Genomic DNA, 18192 nt, shown 5'->3' with positions numbered 1-18192 from the left:
AAACTTAGAATTCTGGGGGGAAAAGTCAGAATAGTGAGATGTAAACTTAGAATTACGAGTAAAAAAAATCAGAATAGTGAGATGTAAACTTAGAATTCTGGAGGAAAAAGTCAGAATAGTGAGATGTAAACTTAGAATTACGAGTAAAAAAAATCAGAATAGTGGGATGTAAACTTAGAATTACGAGTAAAAAAAATCTGAATAGTGAGATGTAAACTTAGAATATTGAAAAAATGTCAAAATAGTGAGATGTAAACTTACAATTTTGGGGGGAAAAGTCAAAATAGTGAGATGTAAACTTAGAATTCTGAGGGAAAAAAGTCAAAATAGTGAGATGTAAACTTAGAATTCTGAGGGAAAAAAGTCAAAATAGTGAGATGTAAATTTAGAATTCTGAGGGAAAAAAGTCAAAATAGTGAGATGTAAACTTAGAATTTTGGGGGAAAAAGTCAAAATAGTGAGAGTAAACTTAGAATTCTGAGGGAAAAAAGTCAAAATAGTGAGATGTAAACTTAGAATTTTTGGGGAAAAAGTCAAAATAGTGAGATGTAAACTTAGAATTCTGAGGGAAAAAAGTCAAAATAGTGAGATGTAAACTTAGAATTCTGAGGGAAAAAAGTCAAAATAGTGAGATGTAAACTTAGAATTCTGAGAAAAGAAGTCAGAATTGCGAGATATAAACTTCAGAATAGTGTGTGAAGTCAGTGAAGTAGAATAGTGAAGTCAGAATAGTGAGATGTAAACTTTGTCAGAAAGAAAAGTCAGAACTGTGAGATGGAACTTTAGTGTATAACTTGCAATTGCAAGATCAAAAGTCGCAATTATCTTTTTTAAATGTTGTCCCGAGGCGGAAACAAGCTTCCATAAAGAAATAATAAGAAATCAATCAAAAAGAAATATGCTTATGTAATGTACAGTGTGATTTGCTGTTAGTCTGCAGTTCTGTCCAGCGCAGTGCGAGCGATTGAATGGCATTGGTTTAGATTTGCACGCTCAGTGAAAGTGAGTCTGAGAGGCGAGGAATTCCCCGTCCGCTGGTCGTAAATCTGGAAAATCATATTAAACTTCACAGCGCTTTAGAGCGACAGCAGAGAGAAAGTGCTCGCTCACACACAGCCTTTAGAAACCAGCTAAACCCACTGAATGAGTCTCAGCACTTCTACATCCAGCTAATATTTCCTGCATGTTGACAATGATGATACGGTGGTGTTATGATTATTCCTTGGTTTATTTCATACAGTGTTCAGAAAAATGTTTGCAGAGCATGTGATTTAATATTTATCTGCGAATCTCACAAAACCTGTCGAGGATGTTTCATTTCAGCCTAAAATAAATGTAAAAAATGACATACAGAAATTTGTTTTCTATTTATATGTTGCATTTAAATCAAAATATTTAGGCCTAAATTTAAGACTTATGTATTTGAATTAGATACATATTTCCATCCATTTACGCTGATTCTAGGAAATTGGAATAAATGCATTTTTGAAAATTTGATTATTTAAATCAAATCAAATAGTTGCAAATAAACTATGCCATTATTATCTGACCTGTTTCATTTATGTGTGACTGACAATCACAATATGTTTATTAGTTTATGTTAAAACTGTGTAATCCAAATGCATTGAAATTTTATATGCAATTCTTATTTACTTATTTTGCATTACAGTAATGAGAATTTGTGCAATGAGGCTTTTTGTCATAAAAATAATGTTTTATTGCTCCTAAAAATGTATTATTTTTAATAAAAATAAATATTTTGATTGATTTTTCATGTCACCCATATTTGTCCAACTTAAAGTTAAAAATAATAATTTTAATAATATTCTAAAAATGTAAAATCTAATATGCATTTTAATTATTAAACTGAAAAAGTGTTTAACTTTGCTCCTAAAAACTGATTTGCATGCAAATTATGAAGAGAAATGTGATGTAGACTTGACAGCTTTTGTGAGATTCACTGTTAAATTGGCAAAAATATGCCAATTTAATTGATGTATTGTAAATGAATAGTGAAAGATTCTTAGAAAGTTGTATCATATTTGAATATGAAATTTACAAGATTTTAACATTGAGAATATATTAAATCAAGTACTTTCTGCTACTGCTAAACGCACATGAAATGCATTTACTTTGGCATTGAAATACTTGTTTTAAATGAACTCATATCCTCTGATGCATTTAATCCTGTCGAGTTCAGCTTTTAATAATGTTCATGCTTTATGAATGGCTGTAAATGACATTTAAACCGCCTCGTCACATCACGAGTTTTAGATCGCTGACACGAAAGCATAAATGCCAATCGCCAAAGGCCATTCATAAATCACGATCAGAGCTGGATTGACAGCGCCTGGTGTGTGTTGATTGTGGTGTGAAGTGTGTGTGTGTGACGGTTCTGCGTGTCTCGTGTGGTCTCCAGGTGGTGGTCAACGCTCTGATCGGGGCGATCCCGTCCATCATGAACGTTCTGCTGGTGTGTCTGATCTTCTGGCTCATCTTCAGCATCATGGGGGTCAACCTGTTCGCTGGGAAGTTCGGGCGCTGCGTCAACAGGACGGGCTTCATCTACAACGCTTCCGACATCAACAACAAGTCTGAGTGTCTGGAGATGAACAACACACAGTTCTACTGGACCAAAGTCAAAGTCAACTTCGACAACGTGGGCGCTGGGTACCTCGCACTCCTGCAAGTGGTGAGCTTTTACACTTTAACCATTACAATACGTGCTAGATGTGACATTTTTAGGAAATTATTTCAATTATTAGTTTTAATTTTAAGTTGGGTGACGTGAAAGATATATCAAGGCAAGGCAAGTTTATTTATATAGCACATTTCACACACAATGGTGCTTTACATAGAAGACATTAAAATAATAAAAAGAAATAAGAATAATTAAAACAGTTTAGAAAAATAAAATAAAATATTAAAATAAATTTTTTTTATTAAAAATGATACGTTTTAGGAACAATAAAACATTTTTATGACAAAAGGCGAAAATGCGTAAATTGTCAAGACAAAACACGTCCAAATCATAAACTTTCCCTCTATGATGGTTAATATAGCAGTTTTGAACTGTAAAGTTAAAGTGCGACCCGTTCCACTCCTGCTTACTTTTGTTGGTTTTCTTCCGGCCACTTCCCACCTCTGTGTGTCCGAGAGCGCGGATCAATCAACAAGTCAGTGGACGTTTATATTTAGCCTTTATCCCGAACTTTGTGCTCAGCAAGAGCTTTTGCACTTCATTCTTCAGTTGAACTTAGTTGATGCAGTCGCCTAGCAACAGGCCACTTAACTCCTCTCATCACTTCCTGTGACTTCGCCCAATACAAACCTTTCAGTAATTACCAGTAACGAAGGAGAAAAGCCCAACCGTAGGGATTCACAGGACATCCATATTTGCCCAGTTCTACATCACTACTTAATTAAACGTTTCTCTCCGGCTTTTATTAGAAATCTTATTCTTGATGAGTACAAAATCTACAAAAGATCTAAAGATGACAAGAGCAGAAGTAAAAGAAAGTATTACTAATCTTATGAACTCTCTAACTTATGTGCACGTGATAAGTACGGGCGACATAAAAATGTATACAAAATATTTATAGTTATTAAATAATAAAATAGATTTTTATAGATTTTTTTTTATGGATATAAAATATACAGTTTTCATGTTAGCTTATTAATTGAAATTGTACTTTTTTATTATTAAAATTAATTGAATTATTAATAACATTTTTCAAAGCATCTGCAACACATTATTTTATATTTATCTGTGAATCTCACGAAACCTGTCGAGGATGTTTAATTTTAACCCAACATATATTAAAAAAAATTACATAAATAAATTGGAGCCTATTTACAACCATTAGGATTTTTTATCAAATTTTATTATTTTTAACTTTAAGTTGGAAAAGTATGAGTGACATGAAAAATGTAAAAAAAATAAAATAAAATAGATATTAAAATAAATTTTTTTGTTAAATCCAATGTTTATGCCACCCACAGTTTTCAGCTTAATAATTTAATATATATATAAAAACTATTGGTGACATACGAAGTATACACATATTTATATAAAAATGTCACCCACACTTTTTCAAGTTAATGTTAAAAATAATCATTTAAATTAATATTAAAAATAAAATAAAGTATTTATGTGAAAGTGTCATAATTTAAAGTCGGCATGAAACAGAAGTTGCGCTCATCTTTTCTTCCCTATTGTTCCGTATCTCCGAGTGAAACGCTTCTGGAACGAGAACACGTGGGCGGGGCTTGATTTTGTCTGTGAGGAATTGATTGGATGGTTGTGGTTTGCTATTGGCTGATCTCATGTGAGTGACAGGTTCTAGCCCCGCCCTCGTCATCAGAGAAGAGAAGAGATGAAGTTATTCTGATTCAAGATTACCAGAAACATGCTTTTAACAAACGGTTTGTCCTCTTCTCAAGGCCACCTTCAAGGGCTGGATGGAGATAATGTACGCCGCAGTCGACTCGCGATCCGTAAGTACTTCATAAACCCCATATTCAAACCCATAGGAAAGTTATGTTTGCTCATTTGAGTGTGTATAATGTGATGAATCAGGTGGAAGAGCAGCCCATTAAAGAGAAGAGCCTGTACATGTACCTGTACTTCGTCATCTTCATCATCTTCGGCTCCTTCTTCACGCTCAATCTCTTCATTGGTGTCATCATTGACAACTTCAACCAACAGAAACGAAAGATAAGTATTAAAGTAATAAAGGCAGTCGGTGTGATCATGAGTGTAATGTAGACGGTGATAATAACAGCAGTGTGTGTCTGTACTTAGGTGGACAGGACATCTTCATGACAGAGGAACAGAAGAAATATTATAATGCCATGAAGAAACTGGGATCCAAGAAACCGCAGAAACCGATCCCGAGACCTCCTGTGAGTCGAGCTCGTAACATCTCATAGAGATCATAATCACAATATACTGATTTAAACATGACATTATGACTTTTATGTTATATTATATTATAGAAATGATATTATAGAAAATTTAGTATAATGTCCATAAAAAATATACATTTGTCATGCCAGCCATGCTTTTTCAGTATATTTTAATTATATAATCTCTTAATGACTCATAAATTATATTATATTATATTATATTATATTATATTATATTATATTATATTATATTAAATTATATTATATTATATTATATTATAATATTATATTATATTATATTATATTATATTATATTATATTATATTATATTATATTATATTATATTATATTATATTATAATATTATATTAAATTATTATATTATATTAAATTATATTATATTATATAAAATGTAGTATAATGACCATGACATTTTTTTTTATAAACATTTGTCATGTCACCCACACTTTTTCAGCATATTTTAATTATATAATAACTTGATATATATATATATGTATAATTTTGTATATCAAAAATAATAAGTGTAGTATAATGACCATGCAAAAAAAGTCGGTCATGCCATAAAAAGTACACATACGTTTTTATATTATTATGAAAAAAATTCAAGCTAATTGTATTGACTATAAAAAAATTATGAATTTTTCATGTCATTTAAAAAAAAAAAAGTAAATTATTATTATGAATAAAATGAAATACAACAAAGTCTTACAAGCTTAGATCTCCAGCGCACACACATGTTGATTGAGTGTGTGTGTGTGTGTGTGTGTGTGTGTTGATCTCCTCAGAACCCAGTGCAGGGGTTCTTCTTCGACCTGGTGTCCAAACAAGCCTTCGACATCATCATCATGTTGCTCATCATCCTCAACATGGTGACGATGATGGTGGAGACGGACGAACAGTCTCCCGGCATCGAGTACATCCTTTACTACATCAACCTGGCCTTCATCGTGGTCTTCACCGCCGAGTGCATCATCAAGATCATCGCCCTGCGCTGCTACTTCTTCACCGTCAGCTGGAACATCTTTGACTTTGTGGTCGTCATCCTCTCCATTGTGGGTAAGGATATAATACTGCAATTAATAAAAACTCATATTTCCTAAAGGGTCTCCACCAGCAAGGGCTCGTCCGCGGAAAAAGTTTTTCTTTAAAAAAATCAAGTTATTAAACTTATTTACACTTTTTGTGTAAATTGTAAATGAAGTTGGGTATGGGTGGGATGAAAATGTATTTAAAAATACTTTATAATATTTTATATTATTTAATATTATGCATCTTCTAATTATTTCAATGACCATAAAATGTACTATTTTCATGCCACCTACACTTTTTCAGCTTAATAATTAAAATATATGGTAGAATGTTAATTATTTAAAATAATTAAAATAATTTTTTTAAACATCATTTGGATTAGTAAGAATGTAAAAATATTTATAGTTATTAAAAAATAATAAAATGTAGAAAAATCCAATATTTAATACTATGCATCTTTGAATTATTTTATTGTAAATTATTTTAAAATGATTTTTTTTTTACTATGTATGGGTGTAAGGGTGACATGGAAAAATCTATCAAAATATTTATTGTTATTAAAAATAATAAAATGCCGTAAAATACGTTTCATATTATTTAATATTATTATTTTTTAAATTATTTTAATGACCTTACAATATACAACTTTCATGCCACATACACTTTTTCAGCTTAATAATTAAAATTAGATTTAAAAAACTATTACTTTAATAATAATTTTCTTCTTGTCACCTTTCAACTTAATATTAAAAATAATAATTTAATATAATAAGCAAAATAAAGTAAAACAAATGTAAAATATTATATTTGTGTATTTTTTTATTGTTATTTCTGCATATAATAATTGTCAAATAGAATTAAATTCTGTAATATCCCTCTTTGTAATGACCTTGGCATTACATCTCAAGGTCTGAAGACATTCAGTGCAGTTTTGTAGCACTTCATCTACTAATAAATAGTCAGCGGCTGCTTAAGTGATCCAGACACGACCCTGATGAGAGCGAGAGGAAGGTCAGAGGTCAACAGTGGCGTCTCTACAGAGCGGGGTTGGTTTAAGGTGAAGGTAATTTGAGCGATGGAGGCTGTCAGCTGCTGTGATTGGCCAGTGATTGAGCTTCTAAACGCTCGTCTGCTTCTCGATAGGGTTAAAAGCTTAAAGACACACGTCTCACATGTTGTATAATCCAGCAGTTTAACAATAAATCAGGAGTGGTCATGGTTAGTAATGGGTCTGGTCATGATATGATGTCTAGATTCGGGGGTTCATGTACAGTATGTTGTTTTGTATCGACACTCAACAGCAGGCCGTCTCTCAGCTCCAATATTTGATATTCTTGCATGACAAAAAGTATTAAAAGTTGAACTTTTAGGCTGGTCTAACAGCACTTATAAAGGATTGAGACGGCCAATCAGATCACAGAAGGTGGGCGTTACTGTTCACACAATCCAATCGGATTCATTTCCAGCGCGACACTTTATTTTTTAACAGTGAAAGAGTGTGAGATGAGACTAATCTTTCAATATTATACAAGTGTTTTACAAAAGAAATGCAAATTACTAGGTCTGTTAACATTAGTTAATATAAACTAACAATGAAAAATACTTCTAAAGCATTTATTAATCTTAGTTCATGTTAATTTCAACATTTACTGATACGTTATTAAGACGTCTGTTAATGCAGCACTGTGAACTAACAATGGACGGATGGTTTTTAATAACTAACATTAACAAAGATTATTAAATACTGTAACAAATGTTTTGCTCGTTATTGTTAATTAATGTTAATTAATAACTTTTATAGTTAATAAAAATACAAGTGTTCATTGTTCATGTTAGTGCTTAATATTATCATATATAACTTCATGTTGTATATTTTATGGTCATGGCACCATTTCTTTTTCAGTTTAATAATTAAAATGTGAAAATACGAAAATAAAAAGTGTGAATCATAAAAAATTATTAAAATATGTATTTTCCTTTTTTAGAAAATTATTTAAATTATTAATTTTAACTTTAAGTTGGACAAGTATAGGTGACATGTATCAAAATATGTATTGTTATTAAAAATAATAAAATGCAGTAAAATACATGTTTCATATTATTTAATATTACTCATTTTAATGACCAAACAATATACAACTTTCATGCCACATACACTTTTTTTAGCTTAATAATTAAAATATATATTACATTAATGGACACACATATTTATATAAAAATAAATCATCTTTAATCATAATTTTTTCATGTCACCCATGTTCAACTTAATGTTAAATACTATTATCAGATACAACTTATGATTTAAAAAATGTAGAAATAAACTAAAATCAATAAATGCAAATCAGCATTGTTTTATTATAGTTTTCTTAAGATTTTGAATGCATTTATATAAGTGTTTTATATATATATATATATATAATAATAAGCATGTAACAGTTTTAATTTTTTTATTGCTATTTAGGTTTAACTTATTTCTATTTAATTAAAATTTTTAGTTTTTATTTCCAGTTAATTATTTTAGTGCTTATTTCACTTATTTCAGATTATTTCCAAGGCCGTTTCTGATTTTCTAATTTTATTTTATTTCAGCTTTTCAGAAACGGTTAATAGTTTCATCCCTGATGCGAACAAATCATTGTTAGTTGATGTGGTCAACACATGAAATCTTGCCCCTCTGATCAGTGTGTGTTCCTCCCGACAGGTATCGTTCTGGCGGACATCATCGAGAAGTACTTCGTCTCGCCCACGCTGTTCCGCGTGATCCGATTGGCTCGAATCGGGCGAATCCTCCGGCTCATCCGCGGGGCGAAGGGGATCCGCACGCTACTCTTCGCCTTGATGATGTCTCTCCCGGCGCTCTTCAACATCGGCCTCCTCCTCTTCCTCGTCATGTTCATCTACGCCATCTTCGGCATGGCAAACTTCGCCTACGTCAAGAAGCAAGGCGGCATCGACGACATGTTCAACTTCGAGACGTTCGGGAACAGCATGATCTGCCTTTTCCAGATCACAACATCTGCCGGCTGGGATAATCTTCTCAATCCCATCCTGAACAACTCTCCCGAGGAGTGCGACCCGGACGTTCCTCACACCGGGACGAACGCTCGAGGAAACTGCGGGAATCCTTCAGTGGGAATCACTTTCTTCGTGACCTACATCATAATCTCGTTTCTGATCGTGGTGAACATGTACATCGCGATTATCCTGGAGAACTTCAGCGTGGCGACGGAGGAAAGCACCGAGCCGTTGAGCGAGGACGATTTCGAGATGTTTTACGAGGTTTGGGAAAAGTTCGACCCGGAAGCGACGCAGTTCATCGAGTACTCGAAACTCTCGGACTTCGCGGACACGCTTTCCGAGCCGCTCCGAATCGCCAAACCCAACAAAATCAAGCTCATCAACATGGACTTGCCGATGGTGAGCGGAGACAAGATCCACTGCTTGGATATCCTCTTCGCCTTCACCAAACGCGTTCTGGGCGAGTCGGGAGAAATGGACGCTCTTAAGCAGCAAATGGAGGAGAAGTTCATGATGGCGAATCCATCTAAGATCTCGTACGAGCCGATTACCACGACTCTACGGCGGAAGCAAGAAGACGTATCCGCGACTATGATCCAGCGCTCGTATCGAAGGCATTTACTGCGACGGCAGATGAAACAAGCTTCGTTACTTTACCGTCAAATCAACATGGCGGACGCCGACAAAGACGACGACAGTTTGCCGGAGAACGAAGGCCTTATAGTCGCCATGATAATGGAGAACTACGGCACCGAAGTCGAAGTCACGGAGACGCTGTCGGCTACGTCTTCTCCGCCGTCGTACGATAGCGTAACGCGAGTGACTAGCGAGCTTTTTCATGCTCTAATCCCAGAGGCCACGAACACGGACATCAGCGAACCCTTTCCAAACACAGACCGAGATCGCGAGACGTTTCTGTGACGCCTTTTCCTTTGTTTACCGAATGTACCATAGCTCTACGGCGAAGGTTTTTGTAGACTGTTTTGATTTCTCTTGTGGTTGAAGATACAAAGGGGAAAGTTGCTCTTTGACCATGCACACCTTCACAGTTTGAATGCATGAATGAGATCCGTAGTCGCAATTAATTACCATATATAACACATTTTAATCAAAGAGGTCTTACTTAAAATGGCGTGGTTCCTTTCGAGATTTGAGATTATTCGTAGAAGACTCTTAGTGGTGGTGCATCCATTTAAATGTTCTCCGTCTGTCATACGTTCACACTTCACGCCATCTCGGAAAGCATGACGATTACCTCTTTGTGTGTCGCTAGCGATGAAAAGGCAGCGGTAATAATTGACACGGCTGTTTGCACTTTCTGTTTCGCTCACCATGTTTTTCCGTTGACCGTTTGCGCTCGGCGTCGTCGTCGTTATCGAGACGACCGGACAAAGACAATCAGCTCAATCGCTTCAAACCTGTCTTTTAGCAAACGACTGCACACGCTTCTTTTCAAAACCACACATTTGTTTCTATTGTGAAGTATTTATTTTGCATGAGAAAAACTGCATGGGATGGAGGGGTTAAAAGAACACTTTCTTTTTAAGGCTGAAAATAATTGTTTTGCACACGTTCAGCAATAATTTGCTACATTTAGGTAGAATGATAATGATATTTATTGGAATTAAAAAGGTGTCAAAGTTTCTACTGTAAGGGCCTCCAGCTGTAACTGTGGCTTATATTACTAGTGACGATTATGTGTTTTTCTATCTCGAACTGACATTAGGAGATCAGTCCGCTCGGACGCGGGTTGGCAGGTTTGGTGAAGGGCTGTTTTATGTAGCAATAGATCCCAAGTGTGCCTGCTAGAACTAAATCCTGTGTTTATCATTCATCTTTTGCTCATGCATTTCTTTTGCTTTTTGTAAATCATCCGCTGACTCGCCGAGAAGAGCATCCAACTCAAACCGTTAATGAAATTAAGCATGAGGTTTTCTTTCAAAAACACCTGCAGTAAAAAAAATAGAAAAGAAATCAGAAATTTATCATAAAAATCAATTCATCTGAATCAATTGTGATGCAAGCAAACCTTTCCAGATATCACTACTGTTCAAAAGTTATTGTATATTAATACTTGAATTAGTACGTTTATTCTGCAAGGATGCATTAAATTGCTCAAAAGTGACAGTGAAGATATTTATATTGTTCTTTTGAAGATTCTATTCATCAAAGAATCTTGAAACAAAAATTCGACAACACATATGAATTGTTTTCAACATTGCTAATAATCATAAATGTTTCTTGATCATCAAATCATCATATTAGACTGATTTCTGAAGGATCATGTGACACTGAAGACTGGAGTAATGATGCTGAAAATTCAGCTTTGATCACAGGAATAAATTACACTTTACTATATATTCACATAGAAAACAGATGATTTACTTTATAATAATATCTCACATTTTTACTGTATTTTTGATCAAATAAGTGGTGACTTTCAAAAACATTAAACTTTTGAACAGTAGTGAACATGACGCCACAAAACTGATTTAATCCAGCATTAGAACTCATGTTAAACCTGAGATTGATGGATTACCGTGCGCTGTTGTGTGTCGTCTGACCCGATGAATGGTAAATAAGTATCAGATGTCACTGTGTACATTTACACTCGACACGGCTTTAATTTACAGGAAAACTGATACGTGACCTGCGCTAACTGCATTTACAGCCCTAAAACACACACAAAGGCTCAGTGGCTCAAATAAACTCAAGCTCTGTTAATTAATTGTTAATGCAGTGTTTCGTCACACGGTCACACATTTCTCAGTTTGGGTTTGTTTGCATTAGATTTGAACACTTGAACATGTTAATATGGACCGTATTCAGGCTGGATGCCATATTTAATTGGGCTGTGAGGGCAACAAACTATTAAAATAATTAAATCGCAGTGTGAGACATTGAGGCTCATTTATTAAACACCAATGCATTTCTATGTTCACTTGAATTACATGCAGTTTAGAATTATTTTAGAGTGTGTATGTATTTTCTTTCTGATAGATTTTGCATGTGGGGTCGCAGAAATGATTTACTCAGAAACTGATCCATTGAATATCTTAATTTTATATGCATCAAATTAAATATGGCGTCTGAAATCCATTGGCAAGAGCTTAAAAAGCACTTAATTTGGATTTAACATGCAGACATTTCTGTCCATAAAATCAAATTTCATTGATGTTACAGCCTAGACAGCAACATAGATCCGGCCCAGATCCGGCCCACATCTGGGATGTGTGGATTACATGGTCAACGTGAAATCAAAATATGTACATGTTCCTGGTTTTATAGTGAATCTGTGTTTCATCCACATGTAAAAACTTTCCTTTAATGCTGACTCAAGAATAGATCAATCAGTTGCATATTCTGTTTCACTCAGAAATGTCACATTGCAGAATTAAAACGGCCAGATTCATGTTGACTATAAGCAAAACAAATGATATGCATATAAAACTAATGACGAAGGCGCTAACTCTGAGGTAATGAGAACATCTGGACTGTGTGATGATGAACTGCCTTTGGTCAGGAGTGTCTGTGTGGAGGTTCAGCTGTAGTGGAGATGTGCGCCGCTGTTCGCTCCTGGTTCACTCGTTTGACGTGATGCTTTCGGACGGCTCGTGTGTCGAGGAAGCGCAGCAGATTTGCTCTGACGTTCAGACCTCCTTCTGTTCAACACATTCTCTCTCCTCGTCAAACAAAGCCAAAGAGTCTTTCCTCATTACTGTAACAATAATAATGCTGAGAATGAAGCGCACAGGCTCTGTCACGAACACTCGTCTGCTGTCCACATAGACATGATTCTGAACGCTCGACTCAGAGGAAAACACCATCATCGTACTAATAATCAGAACCATTTCAGACTAAATATGACTACTTTTAGTGAGACTTTACACTGTTGAATGAAGAGAGCATTATATATATATATATTGCATTCTACTGTGTAAAAAAAAACTTAAAGCTGAGACTTTTTAAATTTTGCCAATTAAAAACATTGGACAGACACAGTAAATTAAGTTTAGTTTACTAAAATCTAATCTAACTAATTTTTTTAGTGTAGATTTGTCTTTTTCTTACAGGGCAGAACCTTAAATGTAATATTTATGTATTTATTGTTTTCACACTGAACAGATTTATGCTGATTTTAAACAATTTGAATAAATTCACTTTGAAAATATGATTTAAATAAAAACAAATAGTTCATACATGACGTTTAATAGTTTGTTCATTTTAAAACTGTAATTCAAATGGATGGAAATTTGCAATTCAAATAGGCTACATAAATCTTATAATATATATATATCATTGTGAAAATGTTTTGTTTTAACTTTAAAAATTAAGTTTTTGTGCTTCCTTAAAATTTTAAGTTTAGTCAACTCAAATATCCAAGTTATCACTTATTACAACTTTACTTTTCAAGTTGACTAAACTTGAAATTTTAAGGCAGCACAAAAACTAAGTTTAAACAGTGTGTGTGTGTGTGTGTGTGTGTGTGTGTGTGTGTGTGTGTGTGTGTGTGTGTATATAATATGATGTCTTAAAATGCTGTCTATAGGCCGCTCACATGTGTTCAGAACAGAGCCGGAGTTCAGCCGCATCTTTACATTAATGACTCATTTTTGCTGCGTTCTCAGAAGACGATAACATTTTAACCCTATAATAGCTTATAATGAGTCCCAGATCATACGCGTTTAGAAAACCCTCAATAATCTAGATTTCAGGAGGTTCACGCGTGCAGAAAGATGGTTTTCATTAAAACTAGATCAGAGATGATTTAAAGGGAAATCCGTGGGATGGAAACATGTTCAGTGAAGCTGAGAGCGCTGAACTATTATTGCTAGCCGAAAGCATCACGTTAAATGAAATATTTAATTAACAAACACAAAATGTTGAACTTTATGAGCGTTTCATTGCATTCGGTCTGTAAAAGCCCGTCAGTAAATCACACGCGTAGATCTAATTGGCTGCCGAATATAATCGTATATATTAACGAATGAATGTACCTCACGCCTCTTGTCATCCATCGTCTTTATTTTTCTTTTCATGCATTGATGCTGAAGTTCTGAATTAATATGATTCATGCAGTATGTATTTTATCACCCACAAATTAAGCACAGGGAAATTTTTCTATCTACTGTTTGTTTCGAAACAATACAAATTTGTGCAATACAAGAGCATATGTCAGATATGGTAATTAAAAGGCATATTTTATCTATGCTTTATATATATATATATAAATATATACATGTATGTAATGTAAAAATATCAGTTATCTTGAAGCAAGAGTATTTTATAATGGTAGACTTTGCTGTATTTACTTGCTGTTTTTTATTTAGATTTTTTTTTTTTGTAAGAAAAAATTTCAAATGATCAACTTTGCGCGAGGAGTGTGTTTGACGACAGCTGATCTGGGATCAGGTTTCCAGAGGTTAAAGCCAGTATAGAGGACCAAACAGGTCCTGGGTCAGTTTTTGGAGACCTGCTTTCCCAACACATTAATCCTCAGAGTCTTGAGGACGAGACGACATCTGAACATTCGACCCCTCCAATCATTTTGTGCCTGTTATTTATTTTGTACACTATTAGGACTTGCATGCAGCAGTATGGGACTTTTCTCCAAGCGTTTCAATTCGTGGAATCTCCCCTGTTTGTTTGGAAGCGACATACGGAGTAAATGGGAAACTGTAGTTCTCGTCACGAGGACGTGTTGATGGAAAGACGAGGGAAGAGGAATCAGCGTTGTTGCCAATTAGAACACCATGTATATCAATAGTCAAATAAACAATAGGATTCATTCTGTGTGTGTGATCTGGAGTCAATCATTTACAGACAGGATCCAAAAAATGCAGTGTTATTTTAGTTTTATTCACATTTTGAAATAGGTTTTATTTTATATTTATATATATATATATATTTTTTCATGTTAATTTAAATTTAAGTCATTATTTTTTTTTTTGTCATTTCATTATGTGCTTTTTTAATTTTTAATATTGCAATTCAGGTTTAATTTATCTTATTTCAGTTTTAGTTTTAGTTCATTAATAATTTTTCACTTTAGTGTTATTTTAGATTTTATTTTATTTTTTACAAGATTTTATATATTTTTTATATATTTTTTAGTTTTGTCATTTTATTTGTTTTTTAAAATATTGCCATTTTAGTTTAGTTTTTGAAAAAAGTTTTACTTGAGTTATTTTATATATATATATATATAAAATATGTGTGTGTGTATAAATAAATATAAATATATATATATTATATATATATATATATATATATATATATATGGCATTGCACATTAAACATAAAATTCTATCCATAAATCAGCAGTTACAGAAGAAGAAAAAAAATTACTAAAAAGACTCTCGATCAAAATCTTAATTTAAACCTAAATGAGACGTGTTTGAAGAATAAAAGATCAAACTAAGAAGATGTCCATGAAATGACGTTCAGATGGAGACTGAAGTGAAGGAACTGAATTGCACTTTAAGTCATTATTTTCGCAGATGCTTTTATGCAAAACAACTTTCAGGATCGTTCCCTCTAGAATAAACACATTAAACAATCAAAGAGTTTGACAAGTACTTTCCTTTTGCGAGTCAAATTCACCAAAACTTTGATTTCAAGTGGTTTTTAAATGTCTTCGGTAGCTAAAAAAAATTTTTTTAAAACACACACTAATATAAATAGTATAATATACACACTTATATTTATTATTTGATCAAAACTACAGTAAAAAATTTGAAATATTATTGCAATGTAAATCATCTGTTTTCTATGTGAATATCTAGTAAAGTGTAATTTATTCCTGTGATCAAAGCTGAATTTTCAGCATCATTACTCCAGTCTTCAGTGTCACATGATCCTTCAGAAATCATTATCATATGATGATTTGATGATCAAGAAACATTTATGATTATCATCAATGTTGAAAACAGTTCATATTTTTGTGGAAACTGATCCATTTTATCTCTCAGGATTGAGAGATGAATAGAAAGTTCAAAAGAACAGCATTTATCTGAAATATAATCTTTTGTAATATTATAATATTTACTGCCACTTCTGATCAATTTAATGCATTCTTGCAGAATTCGAGTATTAATTTCTTACCACAAACTTGAGAGCAAACATATAAAAAAGTAAAAGAGTAGTAAGTGTGTGTGTGTGTCTCAGGTCTTCTGGTGGAGTCAGTGCTGATGTCAGTTCTGTCAGCGGATGTGTGTGTGTGTGTGTGTGTGTGTGTGTGTGTGTGTGTGTGTGTGTGTGTGTGTGTGTGTGTGTGTGTGTGTGTGTGTGTGTGTGTGTGTGTGTGTGTGTGTGTAATATGATTCAAGGGGTTATACATGAAAATATAATTTTTTTACAGTGCACATTTTGCAAACAAGTTACAATCTTAAATCATATTTATGTGCATGAGGGAAATCTCATGTGATTGTGCTGAATGTAATTAAAACAAACATGACATATGATATGAGCTCACACACACTGACTCATGTAATTAAACACACACACACACACACACACACACACAACACCGCCGTGTGTTGCTCAGAGACGCAGTTATAAATGACTGTTTTCGTTGGCGAAATAGAGCAAAAACATGCAATACTGTGTCTAAAATGTAAGGCCACTTAATATTAACTTATTGTTCATTAAACTTATATAAAATCAATATCACATTTGTTCCCATCCTGATATCTGGAGAAAAACAGTATTCTTCGTGTGATATTTACTAACTAGCCTATATTAAATGATATAAATATAGACTAAATCACGTAGAGAACGCATGCGCTCTCTGGATGTGTGTGAGGGATTATACTCAATATCAGATCGCACATCGTTAAAACAACAGTTACGATATAGGCTAGGCTATATCACACACTCCTACTCTCTGCATTCCTGATCGCCATCGGCAGCCAGCTCTTCCCATCATGCTCTCTGTGATGATGAGGATGTTATTGATGCGATGCTTTCATGGCTCAGGTATGAACTGTAATGTACTACTGTTAGTGGGAGAGATATCATGAGCTGTTTATTCCATCTAACATGACTGATATGATTGACACACCATCCATAAAATCATAAATGGGAAGAGCAGAGAAAGCAACTTTAAAAGCTTAAAAGCAAAACTCCACAACGCCTGGAATATCAATACAGCCAGGCCAGCAGGGGGCGCGGGCGCGGGAAGTTCCCACAGGATTCTAAATGCAGCGCACATTTTTCTGCACATTTATTTGTAGTGATAGGCCTATTTAGGTGTTAAATTATGTTTAAAAAAAAAAATATACGCCTAGAGTGTGACATCATATTGTGTGTGCGTAGAAAGAATTCGTCCTCAGCCGCTCAAAAAAACAAACTACAAAACAATTGTATATGACGGTGTAAACAGTCCAATATATGGAAGCTTGTTTCCACCACAAATTAAAACATTTTAAAAGATAATTGCGACTTTTTATCTCACAATTGCGAGTTTACATCTCGCAATTCTGACTTTATTTCTCAGAATTGTGAGATGTAAAGTCAGAATTGCATGAAATAAAGTCGCATTTGCGTGTTATAAAGTCAGAATTGCGTGAAATAAAGTCACAATTGCGTATCATCAATAAAAATGCAGCCTTGGTGAGCAGAAGAGAGAGACTTCTTTTAAAAACATAAAAAATCTTACAGATTAAATTTACAGATTAAACTTTTGACTGGTAGTGTAAGTCTGAATATTTTTGTCTCTCAGACTCACGTTCACTTCTACTAAGGATCCTACACACAGTTTAATAAAGGAGACCCCTGGACATTTACTTTTATTTCACTAAACTTCAGATTTTCTCTCAGCGCTGCCGGTTTTTGTGCAACATGCATTAGACAAACAAAGTTCTCAAACAGAAAAAGAAATCAGTTTAGCAAGTATGATTATAATAAGATCTAAGATGAGAGCCAAGGCTGAGAGCACACTTATAATCTTAATAGTATCTGGACTTTCTGTAACTGTTAAGTCACATTTCAAAGCCTGAATGTGTCAGAGAAAACTTCTATTAAATGAAAGTGATGTACAGTAAGAGCGTCAGGAAGAGCGAGGGACAGATGAAGTCTTTCCCATGAGCACTCACTGCGATTAGCATCACTCTTCAGGAAATGGATGAGTGTGAGTGTGTGTGTGTGTGTGTGTGTGTGTGTGTGTGTGTGTGTGTGTGTGTGTGTGTAATGTTTATCGATGCTTTAGTAATGTAAA

The 18192-nt window shown here is 34.0% G+C and overlaps 1 protein-coding gene across 2 annotated transcripts in view; it reads left to right on the top strand.

The window, feature by feature from the left end:
- Positions 1-14768, top strand: part of scn5lab (sodium channel, voltage gated, type V-like, alpha b) — a 167616-nt gene extending 152848 nt beyond the window's left edge. The window contains exons 22-27 of one of the 2 annotated variants that reach the window (XM_082183416.1): positions 2420-2692; positions 4444-4497; positions 4580-4717; positions 4801-4905; positions 5714-5984; positions 8659-14768. In XM_082183416.1, the coding sequence (XP_082039542.1) occupies positions 2420-2692; positions 4444-4497; positions 4580-4717; positions 4801-4905; positions 5714-5984; positions 8659-9896 (2079 nt within the window). In that variant the 3' untranslated portion in view covers positions 9897-14768. Of the gene's footprint in view, positions 1-2419; positions 2693-4443; positions 4498-4579; positions 4722-4800; positions 4906-5713; positions 5985-8658 lie in introns of both variants that reach the window. The other variant, XM_082183415.1, reaches the window with a different exon arrangement.
- The last annotated feature ends 3424 nt before the right edge of the window (positions 14769-18192 follow it).

Source organism: Leuciscus leuciscus (genome assembly GCF_965113295.1).
Source record: "Leuciscus leuciscus genome assembly, chromosome: 11".
NCBI classification, from domain to species: domain Eukaryota; kingdom Metazoa; phylum Chordata; class Actinopteri; order Cypriniformes; family Leuciscidae; genus Leuciscus; species Leuciscus leuciscus.
This window is presented reverse-complemented; position numbering and strand designations above follow the sequence as displayed.